Raw genomic sequence first — 15,741 nt, forward strand, 5'->3', positions numbered from 1 at the left:
CCTTGGTCTGAGAATTCCTTTAGCATAGAAGTTAAATATAATTCAAGGCTCTTGCAAACTGTCATTGGAAGTTTGGATTGATGTTAGTCATGTCTTTAGTCACGTCTTTAGTCACGTATTTAGTCATATTTTAGTCGGGGAAATTAACACTGCCCCTCCACTACTTCAAACATGACCACGCTGTATGTGGTCATACCGCCTTTGGGATGCCCAATCCCGTCAGACCTTGGAAGCTAAGCAGGGAAGGGCCTGGTCGGTACTTGGATGTGAGACCGTTTAGTAACACCAGGAAGCCTAGCGAATGTAGTGAGTGAGTGGTTGGTGGTGGTCGGAGGGGCCGATGGCGCAGACTGGTTGCCTCGCTTCCGTCAGTCTACCCCAGGGCAGCTGTGGCTACAATAGTAGCTTACCACCACCGGGTATGGAGTGAATGAATAGTGCAATGTAAAGCGTCTTTGTGTGTCCAGAAAAGCGCTATATAAAACCGATGCATTATTATTATTATTATATGGGTGATTCCATAGATGCCGTTTGTATCTATCTGAACTGTTTTGAAGCATTGTAGCTGTGATTTGGATGCGTGCGTCACTTTTTTTCTTGCTTTTTCATCGTGTTTTTGTCACTTTTTTGTTGTGTTTTGTTGTGTGCAATACCTAATTTGAAAGCTAAGACCTTGTCGTTTCTGAAAATATGTTTAAGATCTCCATCCCCTTTTTTTTAACTGTGCAATTGCCGTAGACTCCTTTCCATTTTAGGTGTGAGCGTTTGTTTCCTGTATCTAATAAAAACATTGCTCTGCATGGTTTACAAATGACTACTTTAATTTCACAAGCAAAAAGTGAAGCCACAGAACAACAATGGTCAAAGAACACAATGCAAAAATAACTGTGTACCACTGAAGAGACCCATACTTTCATTTAATATTCTTCACATTCTTATTCCTGAGTCGCCGATTTCTTTGCCTTTTCACTCGGAAACATGAAGTGGTCGCTCTGTGTTAATAGGTAATGCATAAGGCCATAAAGCAAAACAATAAATGATAAAAATCCTTCAATATGATATATGGATTCAAGCATTTTATGTTAAAAAAAAAAAGGTATTTTCTGTAAACAAAGGCAGCTGAGTGCGTGTATCGAAGGCAGTGGTTCAGCTACAAGGTGAAAGTCTGAGCTATAGTGTACTAATGCAAACGAACATATAGATCTTTAGAGTATATATGTAACACTGAATATAACCGTGTGTAGCTGAAGATGTAGAGCCAAGTTTTGGAATGTCTGACAGAATTCCATTGCGTACTTTGAGTCTATGTATAGACCTCAGAGTGAGCTTTCAGACCGAATACTTCACCAGACTGTTCTTTAAGGAAGGGCGTTTTTATTTTATTTGATCTCAGAGCTAATGGCTAATGCTAAATTAAAAACAAACTAAAAATTGAAACACCTTTCCCAAAACCATCAAAACGGTCACCAGACATTCCCCGGCTCTCCTCTCATAGAAACTAACAGCACCAGACCTGCTTCTGTCCGTTCAAAGCCGATACACGAGCTAAGTAGAGACAAAGCCACTGCAGCCTCTCTCCACAGCAGGAGCAGGGCCACACCCCAGACTGGACAGATTTGAATATTTCAAGACTGGACTAACACACGGAGAGAACTAACCCAGGGGTGCAGGTCCACACGATGGTGCAGGATGCATTTAAGGTAGCTTCGGGGATATTTTACGATATTCAAAAGCACACTGGTTGCCTCGATCTGGAGGAAATCACGCGGGCATTGCGCCAAAATGAGCTTGCAAACATTGGCTAAGGGGGCGGGGCTTTTGTGAAAGGTCAATTATTCAGCAAATGTTTTTATTCTTATTCTACATTAGCCAATGGCTCCAAGACAAAAACACCGACCGTTATGAACAGGGAAGTATCCTCCCGTGAAGTCTACATCCAGCACACACATTTGTCTGTGGGTAATTTGCTCTTTCTCTAGTGTTGAGTAAATGCAAAGCTATATTAAAAACAACAGTTTAAAGGAAAACGTGGTGTGACTAAGTTTGAATCATGCTCCTAATTTTGTCCTAATTCAGTCTTGTTTTGGTCCCAGATTAGTTCAGAGTTTTGACGTTTTAATTCCCAATAACCCACTCCTTTTCGTCCCCGTTGTGACAAAAAACGTCGTCTTCCACCCGACTCCCTGTGCCAAAGGTGCATGCGAACATCACCAACGTACATTCAATTTCCTAAGTCCGGGTTAGCGCATCATTCTGAAGTTGGTGGCGCCGTCCAGGGGAGACACCATGATCCGCGCCGAGCCCGGGGACAGCAGGGGGCGCCACTTGTTCCTCCAGATCACGTTACACACTCGGAACAAGCACAGGACACACGCCACCACCAGCAGGGCCACTATGGGGCACAGGAAACGCACCACAGTTAACACAAGGGATGTCAAGTTAGGAAAAGTCATCATGATCATTCCTTTTCAAATCTGAACACATTTAATTAAACAGCGGCTTGTGACACGTCTTTCTTTATCCTTGAGGCGGTTCTCTCTCCCACTCCACGCACCGACTAGTGTCTGAGCAGTCTCAAGAAAGACTGAGTGGACTTCAGATAAAAATCGATATCGAAGCAGATATTCACAGGCATCGATACTTCCTGTGTTTCCTCCTCCTCCGCTCCCAGAGGCAGCAGGAAGGAAGGAAACTAGCTGCACCCAAAGCTTAAACTAGAGTGAAAAGTACTTACTTAAACCCTGAAAACAGTTCTAAACCTAGATCCATTCATTGTGGAAATGTAGGATGTGATACTGGTGCTGGAGCTGGTTGAAAGAAACAGCGTTTTTATAGAAACTGTAAAATTTGCGCTTTAGCTTGGTGTAGCTTAGCAGAACAGCCTCCATTGGTTTACATGTATCAGTTAGCATTGGCTATTAGAATGTTTTTTTTTTCTCCTAAAAATTCAAAACAAAATGAAATTTTACCGACATCAACTGTACAGTTACATGTTTCCTTTTATAAAGGCCAGTTTTTTAATAAACGCACTGTTCTGTATAAATGTGACAGCAGCGACTGTCACTGTTCCTTTAGGAAGAAACAGACAGTGTTTAACCTGATGGTCATGGGCCAAATCCAGTCTGTAAGTAGTTTCTATTGGAGGTTAAATCGCCAAGTACAGTACAAGCATTTGACTATGAATATTGTAGCAGAAAATGCAAAACAGTTAGAGAGAACAAAGGATTTCTCAAGAACATGATAAAACCAAATAAACTAATGAATTGTTGTGTGTTCTGTAATGTAGAGAACACAGGGCAGAGGGAAAGAGACAAGAGTTTCCTACAGCAAATATAGTGTATATTTTAAATTGCCATGGTATCGACATCGGTATCAAGAATGAAGTTTTTTTCAGTATCAAAACCTAATACAGCAGTCTCCTTTCTCTTTTAATCCGTTCGCTCTGACGCTCCACCTTCATCTAAACTTTGCTCGCTGATGAAAAATGTGATGAAACAACGCTCATAAACATAGCAAATAGTCAGCGTGTTGTGTGTCATTATCTACTCGCCCTTTTCAGAAATATATCTGGAAAAACTAGTGGAAAAAAATGAGACCTGGAATAATTTCAGTTTAACTGACCGCCCTAGATAATTCTAATCCCGTGCATATAGGGCTTTAGAAACACTGTTACCAACAGATTTCTAACCCCATGTCGCGTGACTGACCCATGAAGATGCCGTTGGGCGTGGGGTCCGCGGCGTTGTAGTGTTTGACGATGTTTCCCACCAGAGCCACGATCACCACAGGATACACCGTGATGATGTAGCGCACCCAGCGGTCCAGCACCCAGTTCTCCAGGATGAACCTAAGAAGACACGGCCACACGTTACAGCAGCAGCAGTTCAGTTACTCCACCTGGTTTTGGATCTGTAATCTCAAATCAAATGGTAATCAAATGATATTACAAGAGTTTAATATTCAAAGGATCAAACTGGGACTCGCTCATGGCCCTTTGATACAGTATGGTTGCACGGCAGCAGTTATGGAAAATCAACCACTTCTACGTCTCATCCCGTGCCCACAGACCAAAGAAGACTAAATAAAATGGTTACCTGTGTTCTTAGTGAAAAGGACAGTTTGACCTTTCGAGCATCTTGTAATTTCTCTCATTTTGTCTAATTGCTATGTACTACAAGTGAAGCTCCAAATAAAATAAACAAACCAAAGGCTTACATATACAGAGACGCACTGACGCCGCCATAACTGTCTGTGAGAGTGTGTACACCACCAATGAAATACTGACCTTTCGCAAAACCCCGCCCCAAAACAGTCATTGTCCAATCATAGCTCATAACAACTGTTGCTACCAGACATTACCCGGGTATCCTCCATAGAAACGGTGCCTGACCCGTTTCTCACCATTCAAAGCCGATAAACGAGCTAAAAAACACTTCCACCTAACTAGAGCCAAGTCATAGTTATAATTAAGTCATGGGCTAATTTCCATCGGCTGTCCCACACTCACACTCTCCTGGCCTATTGTACATGTTTGTAGTGGTAGGCGAAACTGGAGTACCCGGAGGAAACCTACGAAGACACAGGGAGAACATGCAAACTCTACACAGTAAGTCCCCACCTGGGGTTCGAACCCAGGACCTTCTAGCTGTGAAGCACGAGCCCTAACCGCTGCTCCAAGTTTGCTTTGTAAGTGCTACAGGAAGTGTTTAGTGGATATTTCAACTGCGGGTTGATTTGTTATTGTCACTACATTTCTATGCTGGAGAATCCTATGTCTCCTCGCTGAGCCACAGCCTTTGGGGGAGACAAAGCCACTGTAGCCTCTCTCTGCTCCACAGCAGGAGCAGGAGCAAGAGCAGACCCCAGACTGGACAGATTTGAACCAATACTGGACTTACGGAGAGAGCTTACCCGGGGGCAGGGGCGGATCTAGAAACAAAATCACAGGGTGGCAAGCAGGGTCAGGGATCATTTCTGGGCATTTCTAGCGGGGATATGAAAGTTTTGCTTGATCACAAGGCAATTTTTCCGTTTAGATGAAAACTGAGCCCCCCAAAATTATACACAAATAGTAGCATTACTCATAACATAAGTCAGGGGTTTTATAACTCAGGTAAAATTTAAACTTTTGTAAAAAACAAAAACAAATAAATAATAATAATGATAAAAATCATCAACTTGGGAGCCACAGGATGCACCTGGCTCCTTATTTAGCCATAAAATTGTTAGAATTGTTTGTCCTGTGGCGCTTGTCAAAAAAGTACTAACTGAGAGTGAGCACCCAAGTAGCTTCGAGAGCAGATGACCACTCTAGATCCGCCCCGGGCCGGGGGTGCAAGAGCATGACTAGGTCACACGACGGTGTTGGTTGCATGGCAAGGCAGGTCCAAGGATTTTTCCTGATTTCCTAAATAACACTGGTGCTTTAGCCTCAACAGCTGCAGTGTCCCCTGTGTTGGATATTTTAAATATATTCCTCCACAGCACAGTACAAATCAATCTGAATAAAACTGCACTGTCATTGCACCTTCAATGCACTTCTCCTCGTTATGATACATGATGTAGCCTATTAGCATAAATTGGGGCGGGGCTTTTGCGAAAGGTCAAAGGTGTATCGCCCGCTTGAACACTCCGGGCTTTGAGAATCAGTGCCGTGATGCTCCGGTGTGTGCTTTACCAGGTGACGATCTCTCCAAAGAGGATGCAGAGCGAGGCCGTGGCCGCCGTGCTGTGAGACACTCCCCACAGTTGGAGCACCACCGTGAAGTTGACGAGGGACGCGATGGAGGTCCACGTGGTGTACACGGCCAAACCATTCTGAACCTGCACGGAAAGAAACAAAAACTTCAGCTCTCTACACACACACATTAGACGCAGATGCAGCCATTGCAATAGGGAAAAAAAAACTATCTGCAGACTTTCCCCGTACAATATGCTAAAAAAAGTTTAGGTTCTGTGGGTATCGAAGAATTAAAAGAATGGAAAGCAAGTACCAACAATAGTATTATATTTGATGCTGTTGGATCTAGGAACAGGTGGTTGTTTCAGCTCAAATAAATGATACAAATTGAAAAGAAATGCTCTTTTATGGAATAAAGTAACATTATTATTTAGTTTTTTGGTTCTAGATGACAAATATTTCAGTACAGGTATCAATATCATAAAGTTTATGATACTGATACCTATATTGAAATATAATACTGGCACTTCAACAATGTAAACCAAGTATCGTTAAAGTGCCAGTGTCGTACTCTCTATAGGGGCGAGTTGAAGTACATTTCAACAATGCAAAGCGCCTAGTTAGTTTTTTCAGAGATGTCAGCGTTTAGAATATACTGAAAGAATTCATTTTTTTTAGTAATAGATAAATACATCAGATTTGGGACCTTGAGCAAAGCATAATACAGAACCAGCACCAGATTGTGCTGATCATGTCAGTGAGTCAAAGCAGAGAAAGTAGCCATTTCCACTGTTGCAAAGCTTCCATCCGAGCGTTCCATGCAAACAGTGGCCAAGAATAAGTTCAGAATAAGTTGTAAAATACAAAGCCTGATAGCATTCTGTTGTAAAAACGTATTGAAGCGAGACGTACCATCCAGCGCAGGACGCCGAGGTCTCGGGGGTAGTAGGCCTTCAGCCACATGCCGTAGTAGTCCGTGGCCCAGCAGCAGAAGAACAGAGTACTGTAGTTGGTCACAGCGATGAGGATCAGCACCACCATGGCAGCCACCATCGCCCTGACACACACAACAGCAGCTTTAAACTGGCCGGGTTTTACTTCAAACTGTTGGAATTGGAGAAATCCAAATAATATATATCGTTAAAGAAAAAAACTACAATATATCGGAAAGTTAGTTCCCTTTTTGAGCAAATGCCTGCAGATTCTTCTTATTCACAGTATTTCTTGCTAAAAACATTTCACAGTAAAAAGAAACCATTTGCAGAGGCTTGCTTTCTAATACATGAGGAGTCTTCATTTTTTAAAAGAACGTGTGTGATATTAGCCATACAATAGCGATGGACTGGGGCGCCCCATAGCTCTCGGTGCGGGCTAACGCCGCTCATTCATGCTAGCAATTTGGCGGGGTTTTGGAGCCAGGGCCAGGGCATGAATAAAAAATGAATATCTCAATATTTTGGGGACTTTCTCAATAAATAGGATGAAAGGAAATTTTTGCAAACCCAATTTTTCCCCCAATTTTTTCCCACTATTGTTTTTATATTTTTTTGTTTTACCATTTTTCCCGTTTCAATGGAAAGCCTATAAGAGATATGAGAGACATTCCGGAGCCTTCCCTGACTTCCTTACGGTTTCCGAAAGAATGAGGCTTTAATTACTCCATGGATAAACAGTTTATGGATCATTGTTATTTTAGAGCAAAGGATCATGATCTCTGTATTTCCTTCTGCTTTTGTCCTTCCTTTTTTTTCTATTTTTATAGTTCCAGTAAAAGTGAACAGCTTCTGTCATGCTTTTTAATGCCACAAACACACACAAAAAAATCCGATGCATTTATAATTTCTTAAAGATTACTATCCGAAATTGTAGAAAAAAATGGAGATATTTAAAAGCCATATTCTTTGCAATGACACTATTCTCACAGAAATACAGTATAAATGGTTGCTGGACTCAAATGTAATGTATTTAAATACGTTAACGTTAAAGCCTTAATCTTAGCACAATTCATTGCCACACGTGAGTCAGATTATTTCCCCAGTATATGTATTCATGATGAACGTTTCGGCCTGGAGTGAAGTGTGACTTACTCTCTGTCCCACAGCACCAGCCAGATCATGTTGAGCAGCAGGTTGATGAACCAGCAGAAATAGAAGGAGTACGGCAGGAGGCACTGGGCCCACGACCTATTCACAGACATATCAGACATGAGTTTCAAACCACGTCAGGCCATCAAAATATAGCCAGGGCTGCACAGGAAAGACTGACATTTACCTTGTGTAGAAACAAATCCTTTAACCTCTTAACCCCCGCCTGAACCGAGCGCATTTTCTCCAGTTTGCGGTGCTGAAAGCGCCAGTCGGGAAGCTTTTAACTTGAAATAAAACTGGAGAAAATGCACTCGGTTAAGGCGAAGGTTAAAGGGATATTTCAGGATTTTTGACATAGATACAGACGGCATCTCGTCATAGAAGGGGGCGTGGCTTCGCCGAGGGGGAAAATAGAATCTTTAGAGACACATAATTGTCCACTCTTTTTAGCCATTTTCTGGTGGAATATGAACACATTTATCATATACAAATAAAGTCAAGTGTAAATCGGGCCTATATAGATATTTTCTCACAGCAGATCGTTCAGTAGAAGTGAAAAAACGGCAGTTGTAGCTAGCGCGAGCTAACCGTTAGCATTAGCCAGATGCTAACATGTAGCATTATGTTAGCATTCTCCGTTATTTATGTATTTATGGGCTGTTGAACCACTTTGCTCCTCCCCATGTCTTTGTATCTTTATTTAGTAGAAACATATATTCATAATTCAGCATTTGTTAAAGTCGTTTTTGAATAATTAGAGAAAGTTTAGATTTTTCTCCAACTTGTTTTCCCCCTTAACTGTTTTTAACCATGACCATATATGGGCAATTCCAGAGATGCTGTCTGTATCTATAGGGCCTCATTTCCTAGTTATCCAGAGTGTTGTTCATTTATGGAGATTTTTTTGTTTTTAAATTCATGCAGTCCTTATATTTGAAGAGTTTAGCGGTGCTAGGCTAGTGCTAGGCTAGTACATGTCTATGGTAACTAGTAGCCTGCATTAAAAACAGTCGGACCCGAGCACAATGCACTTATAACACCAAACAAACGATATAAATGTCTGTGTTGATAGAATCATTTTTGAAATATAAACATTTTGTGTATCGACTCTAAGCCTATGTCGCTAATATAGAAAGGGAAAGGGTCCTGTACCTCAGATTTAAGTGTTTAAATGGGTTACTAGTTGGATAGAATCGTGTACACGGTTCAGCATGCGTAGTCACAATCTAACAAAACGGTCTACGAAAAATACGGCTTCCTGGTTGTAAACTGCTCGGTTACCGGATCTACTGTAGTTTGTCTACCTGCGGCCGGCATTACTACACGGGGAATTCACAAAGGAGCTTTCTACAAATCAGATATGGCAACGTTTGCATGAAATCAAAATAAAAAAAAATCTCCAGAAATCAACAACACTCTGAATAACTAGGAAATGAGGCCTTATGTCAAAAATTCTGAAATATCCCTTTAAGAGGTTAATCCACACAACGACTGTAAGTACTGTATATGGTGCAGCCCTGCAGTGAGTGACTTCCTGACCCTCTGAAGACGTAAGCCGTGTTGTAGATGACGTTAAGTGTGAGCCAGGTGTAGATGACTCCCCAGATGGAGAAGGTCCAGCCGGCCGGGGTGATGTCCGTCTCATATCGGCCCGACACGTTCCCCGTCGAGTGGTGGAAGATGACTGGGGGGAGAAAAAAAACGGTAAATGCCAGGTTTTCATGCTGTCCTTCTTGTCATTACGCAGTATGAGAAGAGCTGGTGGAAGAGTCTGGGGAGAGGGAAGTCAGGGCATCTCTGCAACCCAGATCCGGAAGAAGCCGAAGAAGATTGATGAAAATATGGAGAGAAAGGCGATAAATACGTGGTAGGGCTGGAACCAAACTGAACCGGCTGTTTTGCAATATATCATGATACTTTTTGCCACGATGCCAAAGATAGATACTTTATCAAAGTAGCGGTACTTTCAATACTTTCATGAAATATTTTACGTCAAGGATGAACTAATCAAAATAGTCCTAGTTAATGTATTAAGCTGAAATATTTTGGTTGAACTTAGCTACAGTATTTGCGATAGGCCTCTGTTTATGTGCAGACATGTGTGTAAAGTTATACAAGCACTTTGTTACATTTTGTTATAGACACTTTTGGACACATGACTGTTTTCGATCGACCCATTTTCAGTTAAAATATATCATATTTACTTACTGTATTGCAATACATATTGAATCGGCCCCTAAGTCTCATGATACATAACGAATCATGACAAAAGTGTATCGTCCCAGCCCTATAAAATAGTCATCATCAACAGTTGTCAGTGGATTATGACGATATTATATACAAGATAAGTTAAAGTGACAGTCTGTAAGATTGCGAGCAGGATTGGACCTGACGGGCCGGTTCACAGGTTCACATTGGTACCGAATCTTAATTTCGTTACGTCAAATTGCAGGCCAAGGCGGGCAGTTATCAACTATAAACATAGAAACTTACAGACTATCGCTTTAAGAGGCTGGTTTCGCTTCAGTTGAGAGCAACCCATTAACGACGTGGTAATTATAGTATCTACAGGGATAATAAGAAATACCAGTAACGCCTTTGCTGTCAGGTTTCCAGATTATAACCATGAAAACTACCCATCTGGAATGTCGCAGACAATTCCAAAATGGCCATGTTACTAGACTTTTAGACACCACATTATTGCCTAAGTCTAATTGTGCAACAGTATTTAGATTATTTCTCTTCACGTACATAGATTCTTTCTTCTCTGCCCCAAACATCTTGTTGTCTGTGGCTTTAAACCTCTGTGAGTCACTCAGATGTGGGCGTAGTTTGTAATTGGCCGGGCTTCCCCTCTCTCTCTCTCATGTGCTTATTACTCCCTGCAGACCCCAGGGCTTTATGGAAAAAAGCTGTGTATAAAGTTGGCAGACGCATAGCCATTGTCCTGCCTACAGTACTGCATCAGTACTACACGTACACGGAAACAAGAAAAACACATTTTTACTGTTTTACTTTAACTTAAAATCACCCTGAAAGCCTACGATTTTTCAAAGGCCCCTGCCATTGATGACTCTTTCTGACCTTAACTGCTCTTTTAGATCGGTGATTATGTAGTTCTCATTTTCTGCAACAAGTTTGGTCAAAGGTCTCTCCTCTCAAAGCTACACAGTGTAATGTTTAGCTTAATACATAACATGAATTTATTGCATGGTGGAGGTTTTTACAGCAGCACAATTCCATCCAAAACATGGGCCTTTACCGTGAGCATCTTGCTTCCCCTCAAACCCACTGGACATATAACTTTGCGGTTAGCGGGGCATCACCAGCTTGTCTCTAAGGAAATGTTGCTGCTTTGCTTTGACTACAAGTAGCTAAAAAACGTGTGTAAGCGCATTAGGGCCTCGTCCAAATGTTGCATTTAGTAGCAGGTTATCTGAAAATATTGCATTGTCCGTGTCTAGCTGCTCCTGTGACATGCTCGGATCATTTAACCTCCTCCTTAACTGAGTGCATTTTCTTCAGCTTTACCCAAATCTAAAATTTACAGCATTTACAAATTGGCAAGGCCTACAAAACATCTAAATAATACTGTATATATAACTTTAAATCTATCTTTTTACTCGTGTTGCTCTTGTGTTGTCGTCACTTTTTTTTGACGTTTTACATTTCATCAGATATTGACACTTTTTTTGTTTTTTAAATAGCCGTGGAACAACTTGTTTAATGTGAACAATAACTCCAGTATTTTAACTTTTAAAATCTCCATTAGTTTACAATTGCTGCTAATCCCATAATGCTTAGCGATACGACATCACATTCCCGAATTCCGTTTTTTCCATCCTCCTTTTCGTCTCGTTTTTGTCACTATTTTGACACTTTTTTCAAGAAGTTTTTAGATTTGGTTAAAGCCGAACTTGAGAAAATGCACTCTGTTAAGGTGGGGGATAAGAGGTTGACCTGAAATGTGCCGCAATGTGGCTTTTATACTAAAGTTATAACATTAGGCAAGTAGCTTAAAAGGTGTAGCTTTTGGCGCCCCTCGGCTGCCACGCGAGCCTCGTATGACCCTGGTGTTTGTTTCCATGGTAACGGCATAGCTAGGCGCTGTTTTGCCATAATTAGCGTGTTTTTGTGATCAGAAAAAAAGCCAAGGGTAAGAAAATGACGACCAAAAATGGATGAAGTAAAAACATTTCCCCCTAAAAAGATCATTTACAAGGATATACAAAAAAAAGAAAGAAAAAAGCAACAAGCACATCTGGGGCTACACAAGTCTAACGATTCCATGGTAACAACAGCGGGGTGTTAACAACTGCTGTAAACTGGTTACGTTGGGTTGTTTATTCGTCCCTTTGTTGTTGTTTTTGTTTTGTTTTATGTAATAGCCACAGCCCGCGTATGACACATGTGGTTACAAAACGACTCATCGGCACTGGGAGTCTCCCGATAACCAGTCAAACTTTTTAGCTTACCACGCCTCAAATATAAAGATTTTTTTCCATCAACATTCAAAACTAACCCAACTTTCAGCACCAGAAAGATAAAGCAAACAAATAAAACAAAAAACGAGACCGCTTCTCCGAACGCGAAACGAAATTCCAAACGTAGTAAGTTCGAGATCGACGAGGGCTTACATTTGCCAGCTCCAGCCAAAGCGTTGATCAGCAAAACAAAGGCATAAACCACGGCGCAAAGTATGATGACGAAGATCCGAGACCAGCTTTTCTCCTTCATCGTGGTCAGTCGGCAGTGGTTTCTTTCCCAGCAGAATGCGACGGAGCGGACTACGAGGAGAGACGACACCCGAACAAACACGCAACACGACAGCGAGAGCCAGGGCACGTTTGAGCGACGCGTTCACGTGTCTTTTAGGAAACGCCCACTTTTGCAGACACACATGATACACAAGTGTTTGGTGTTTACAGAACGCATGCCTCTTTTTCCTTTTCTGCTGTCTAAGTTATAGTCAGGGCTTGTCAACTTTTGCTCTCTGTGTTATAACAGTTATTCATCTCTCACCCCCTCGCCTTGACCGAGCACATTTTCTCCATTTCAGCTTTACCCAAATGTAAAAGGTTCTGGACTGGAGTTTACAGCCAGAGTGTAATGCCTCATTTGAAAGCTACAAGACCGACAAAACTGACCGTGACTTTTTTGTTTTTTTGTCACCGCGTTTTGTCACATTTTTGTTGTGCGTTTTTTTTCTTTGCTTCTTCATTTCCGTCCTCTTTGTGTTTTGGTCTTTTCGCTCTTTTCTGCCTTTTTTGTGGCTCTTTCTTGCTTTTTCATCACTTTTGAAATGTCTCTTTTGTCGCTTATTTATTTTTTGGGTCACTTTTTTTTAGTTGTATTTTCTACGTTTTCGTGGCTGTTTTGCACAATTTATTCAAGGAGCTTTTAGATTTGGGTAAAGCCGAACTGCAGAAAAAGTGCTCGGTTCAGGTGGGAGTTAAGAGGTTAATATTACATTCAAAGGCCACAGGCTGAAGAACTATGGGGGAAAATCACTCCACTTGAATCATGCCAGTTGGCTGAGGCAGAAAGTGGCAATTTTACACTTTTCACACCCCTGTAATTTTTTTTAATTTTGACGGTACAAACCTGTATTTTGGGGATTCCAGCAGGCATTACTACTCACAGCAGATATAGAGATATCAATACTTTTAATTACTCAATTATGTTCAATTGAAAACAGTAGTTTGTGAAAGAACACTCTTCATCACTGCACAAGTAATCCTATACTTTTTTCTTCGCTTTTCTATCCAACCCTCACATTATGAAGATTTCAATGTCCATTCTTCTTTCAAGGTCTAGATTCTAAAAGATAATCGCTAAAAGTAAGGCATCAATAAGAAATAATATAGCCACAACTGAGACACTGAAAAAGAACCATCAAGTGAATTTGATACAAACATATATTTAACAACATACTCAATAATAGACACCACTTTCATCTGTTTTTCTTAGGACGATTCTCGGCTTGGTCTTGTGATGGTTAATCTACGACAAAAAGGCATAACTACACCTGGTAACACTCGTACACACGCACACACCCGCACAAATACTTTAGGTGCAGATGAACAGGCAAGCGTCTAAAATAAAAACAGAGTAGAGTCATGTAGATGTCTAAAATAGAAGGATGTAACACGTGTTGCCTTCTTTCTGAACTATTGTAGTTCTGAGGTTTGTGTATGGGAGTGGCCGCAGACACAAATCGTCTCCTTTGTGCAATGGACTCCTCACTTCAAGGGAGTGACAGGACAACATTTAGGCAAATGACACTTAAAGGAACAGGCCGCCATTGTAACATACTGAGATATGTTCTTGCCTGAGCTTAGACAATTGATGCGTACCTGTCTGGCCTTTGTACGTGCCCTCAGTCACACAAAACGACCAAAGATGTTGTTAGCATTTGGCCTCTCCCAACGGGGGTGAAGTTGGAAGCGACCACGCTCTTCCACGGGCACAAAGACCAGACAGGTACGGATCAACTCGTCTAAGCTCAGGCATGAACATATCTCAGTGTGGGAAAACGGTGGCCTGTTACAGTTCGACTATAAGGGCAAGAAATAAGTGTTTGAAGATAGTTCAGCAAATAATCATTCTCAACTCAACCAACCCAGTCCAGTTGCCAATCTACTACAATGAACTGAATCTTCATTTAAAACATAAATCACAAATCAAATTATAATTGCAATACTAAAATGCCCGTTGCTACTAGTTTTGTTTGTTTAATTCCATGCTGCTGTACCTGGAAAAGTGGTTACTGATATGTGTCACACCACAGCTGTCTTGGATTGTATCTAATTTAATCTTTACTTCAACGGGAGAAACGCATGTTAAGACACCCTCACATCGTATGACTCAATCAGAAATCATAAACAGAAGAAAACAACTTTTTTTTTTAGGTTAGGAGTTTGATTTTTGATTTATGTTTTTGCTCGTTCTTGTTCCCTCTGCTGAGAAGTGCGGCAGATTGGAGCCAGCTGAGGAATGAGAACGCTGCACATAAAATGCAGTTGCGCATCTGGTGTTACCACATATTTTGGAGCAGACACTTCAACAAGGCCACATTTTCTGCAGCAGAACACAAGGAACGCTTATTAGGTTGGGAGTTCTCAGCCATTTTATCCCAGTTAGTCTATTACAACAATTAATTGTAAAGTAATATTCAAAAAATAGCAACTGTTAAGCACAATGAAATGGAAATAGCTTTTAAAAGTGAAGCACAAACTCACAGGTTCGAAATAGCAAAACAAACATAGTTTTAGCCCAAAGTAAGTTTTTTTTTTTTTTAAACATTGCAATAGGTATCAGTAAAACCATATTTTGATTTGAACATGTTTTCCTCAGATCTGGGCACACATAAGTCATGCTTATGAAATAATCAAACTAAATCCTACAAGTTCTGCCTTGTTGACATGATGATGCTAACTGCCCAGGGTAACGTCTGTTTCCTGTCTGTCTTAGCTGAAATAAATACATATTTAAACAGTGCGTGGCGAGAAATAAAAACATACCACAGCCTATAGTTGTAATGAAATTCTTGTATTTGTGTAACAATAAGTCATCATTACATATATAGTACCACCTCTCAGGGAGCAGTGGCACAGTAATGTTGACAACTATTTTACATTAGGGTATTTGTTCCGGGTTTACAATCGCTAAAAATATGGGGCACACAGCGGCCTCTTTTTCCCACAAATGTGTGCAAACACAATGTATTAAATATAGCAAAATGAACGTCACTCAGCTACAAATAAATATGAAAAGTTGGGTACAACGCCTTTAAATGATGGGTTCTGAATAGGCCCAAATTAGCAAATGTTGTACGTGATGATGACCTGACAAGTTATTTTTATGGCCGAAACGTTTTTTAACTGACCAACATCACGCACATGTCTTTGAATATTGTCACCACTTTTGGACACCTTTCAGAGAAAAGACATTAAACTTTGAGACTGTTTTTGT

The 15,741-nt window shown here is 41.0% G+C and overlaps 1 protein-coding gene across 1 annotated transcript; it reads right to left on the minus strand.

Annotated features, from left to right (window-relative positions):
• Positions 1–1,538: 1,538 nt before the first annotated feature.
• On the minus strand, positions 1,539–12,575 carry LOC306973339 (uncharacterized protein). Its single transcript, XM_079570244.1, has 7 exons — positions 12,405–12,575; positions 9,307–9,451; positions 7,768–7,863; positions 6,593–6,737; positions 5,678–5,823; positions 3,708–3,847; positions 1,539–2,392 (listed from the first exon to the last, which is right to left on the minus strand). Exons 1-7 carry the CDS (start codon positions 12,502–12,504, stop codon positions 2,241–2,243), a joined length of 924 nt encoding a protein of 307 aa, XP_079426370.1. The 5' UTR covers positions 12,505–12,575; the 3' UTR covers positions 1,539–2,240.
• Positions 12,576–15,741: the final 3,166 nt, after the last annotated feature.

The sequence above is a fragment of the Gobius niger genome (assembly GCF_951799975.1).
Source record: "Gobius niger genome assembly, chromosome: 13".
Taxonomy (NCBI): domain Eukaryota; kingdom Metazoa; phylum Chordata; class Actinopteri; order Gobiiformes; family Gobiidae; genus Gobius; species Gobius niger.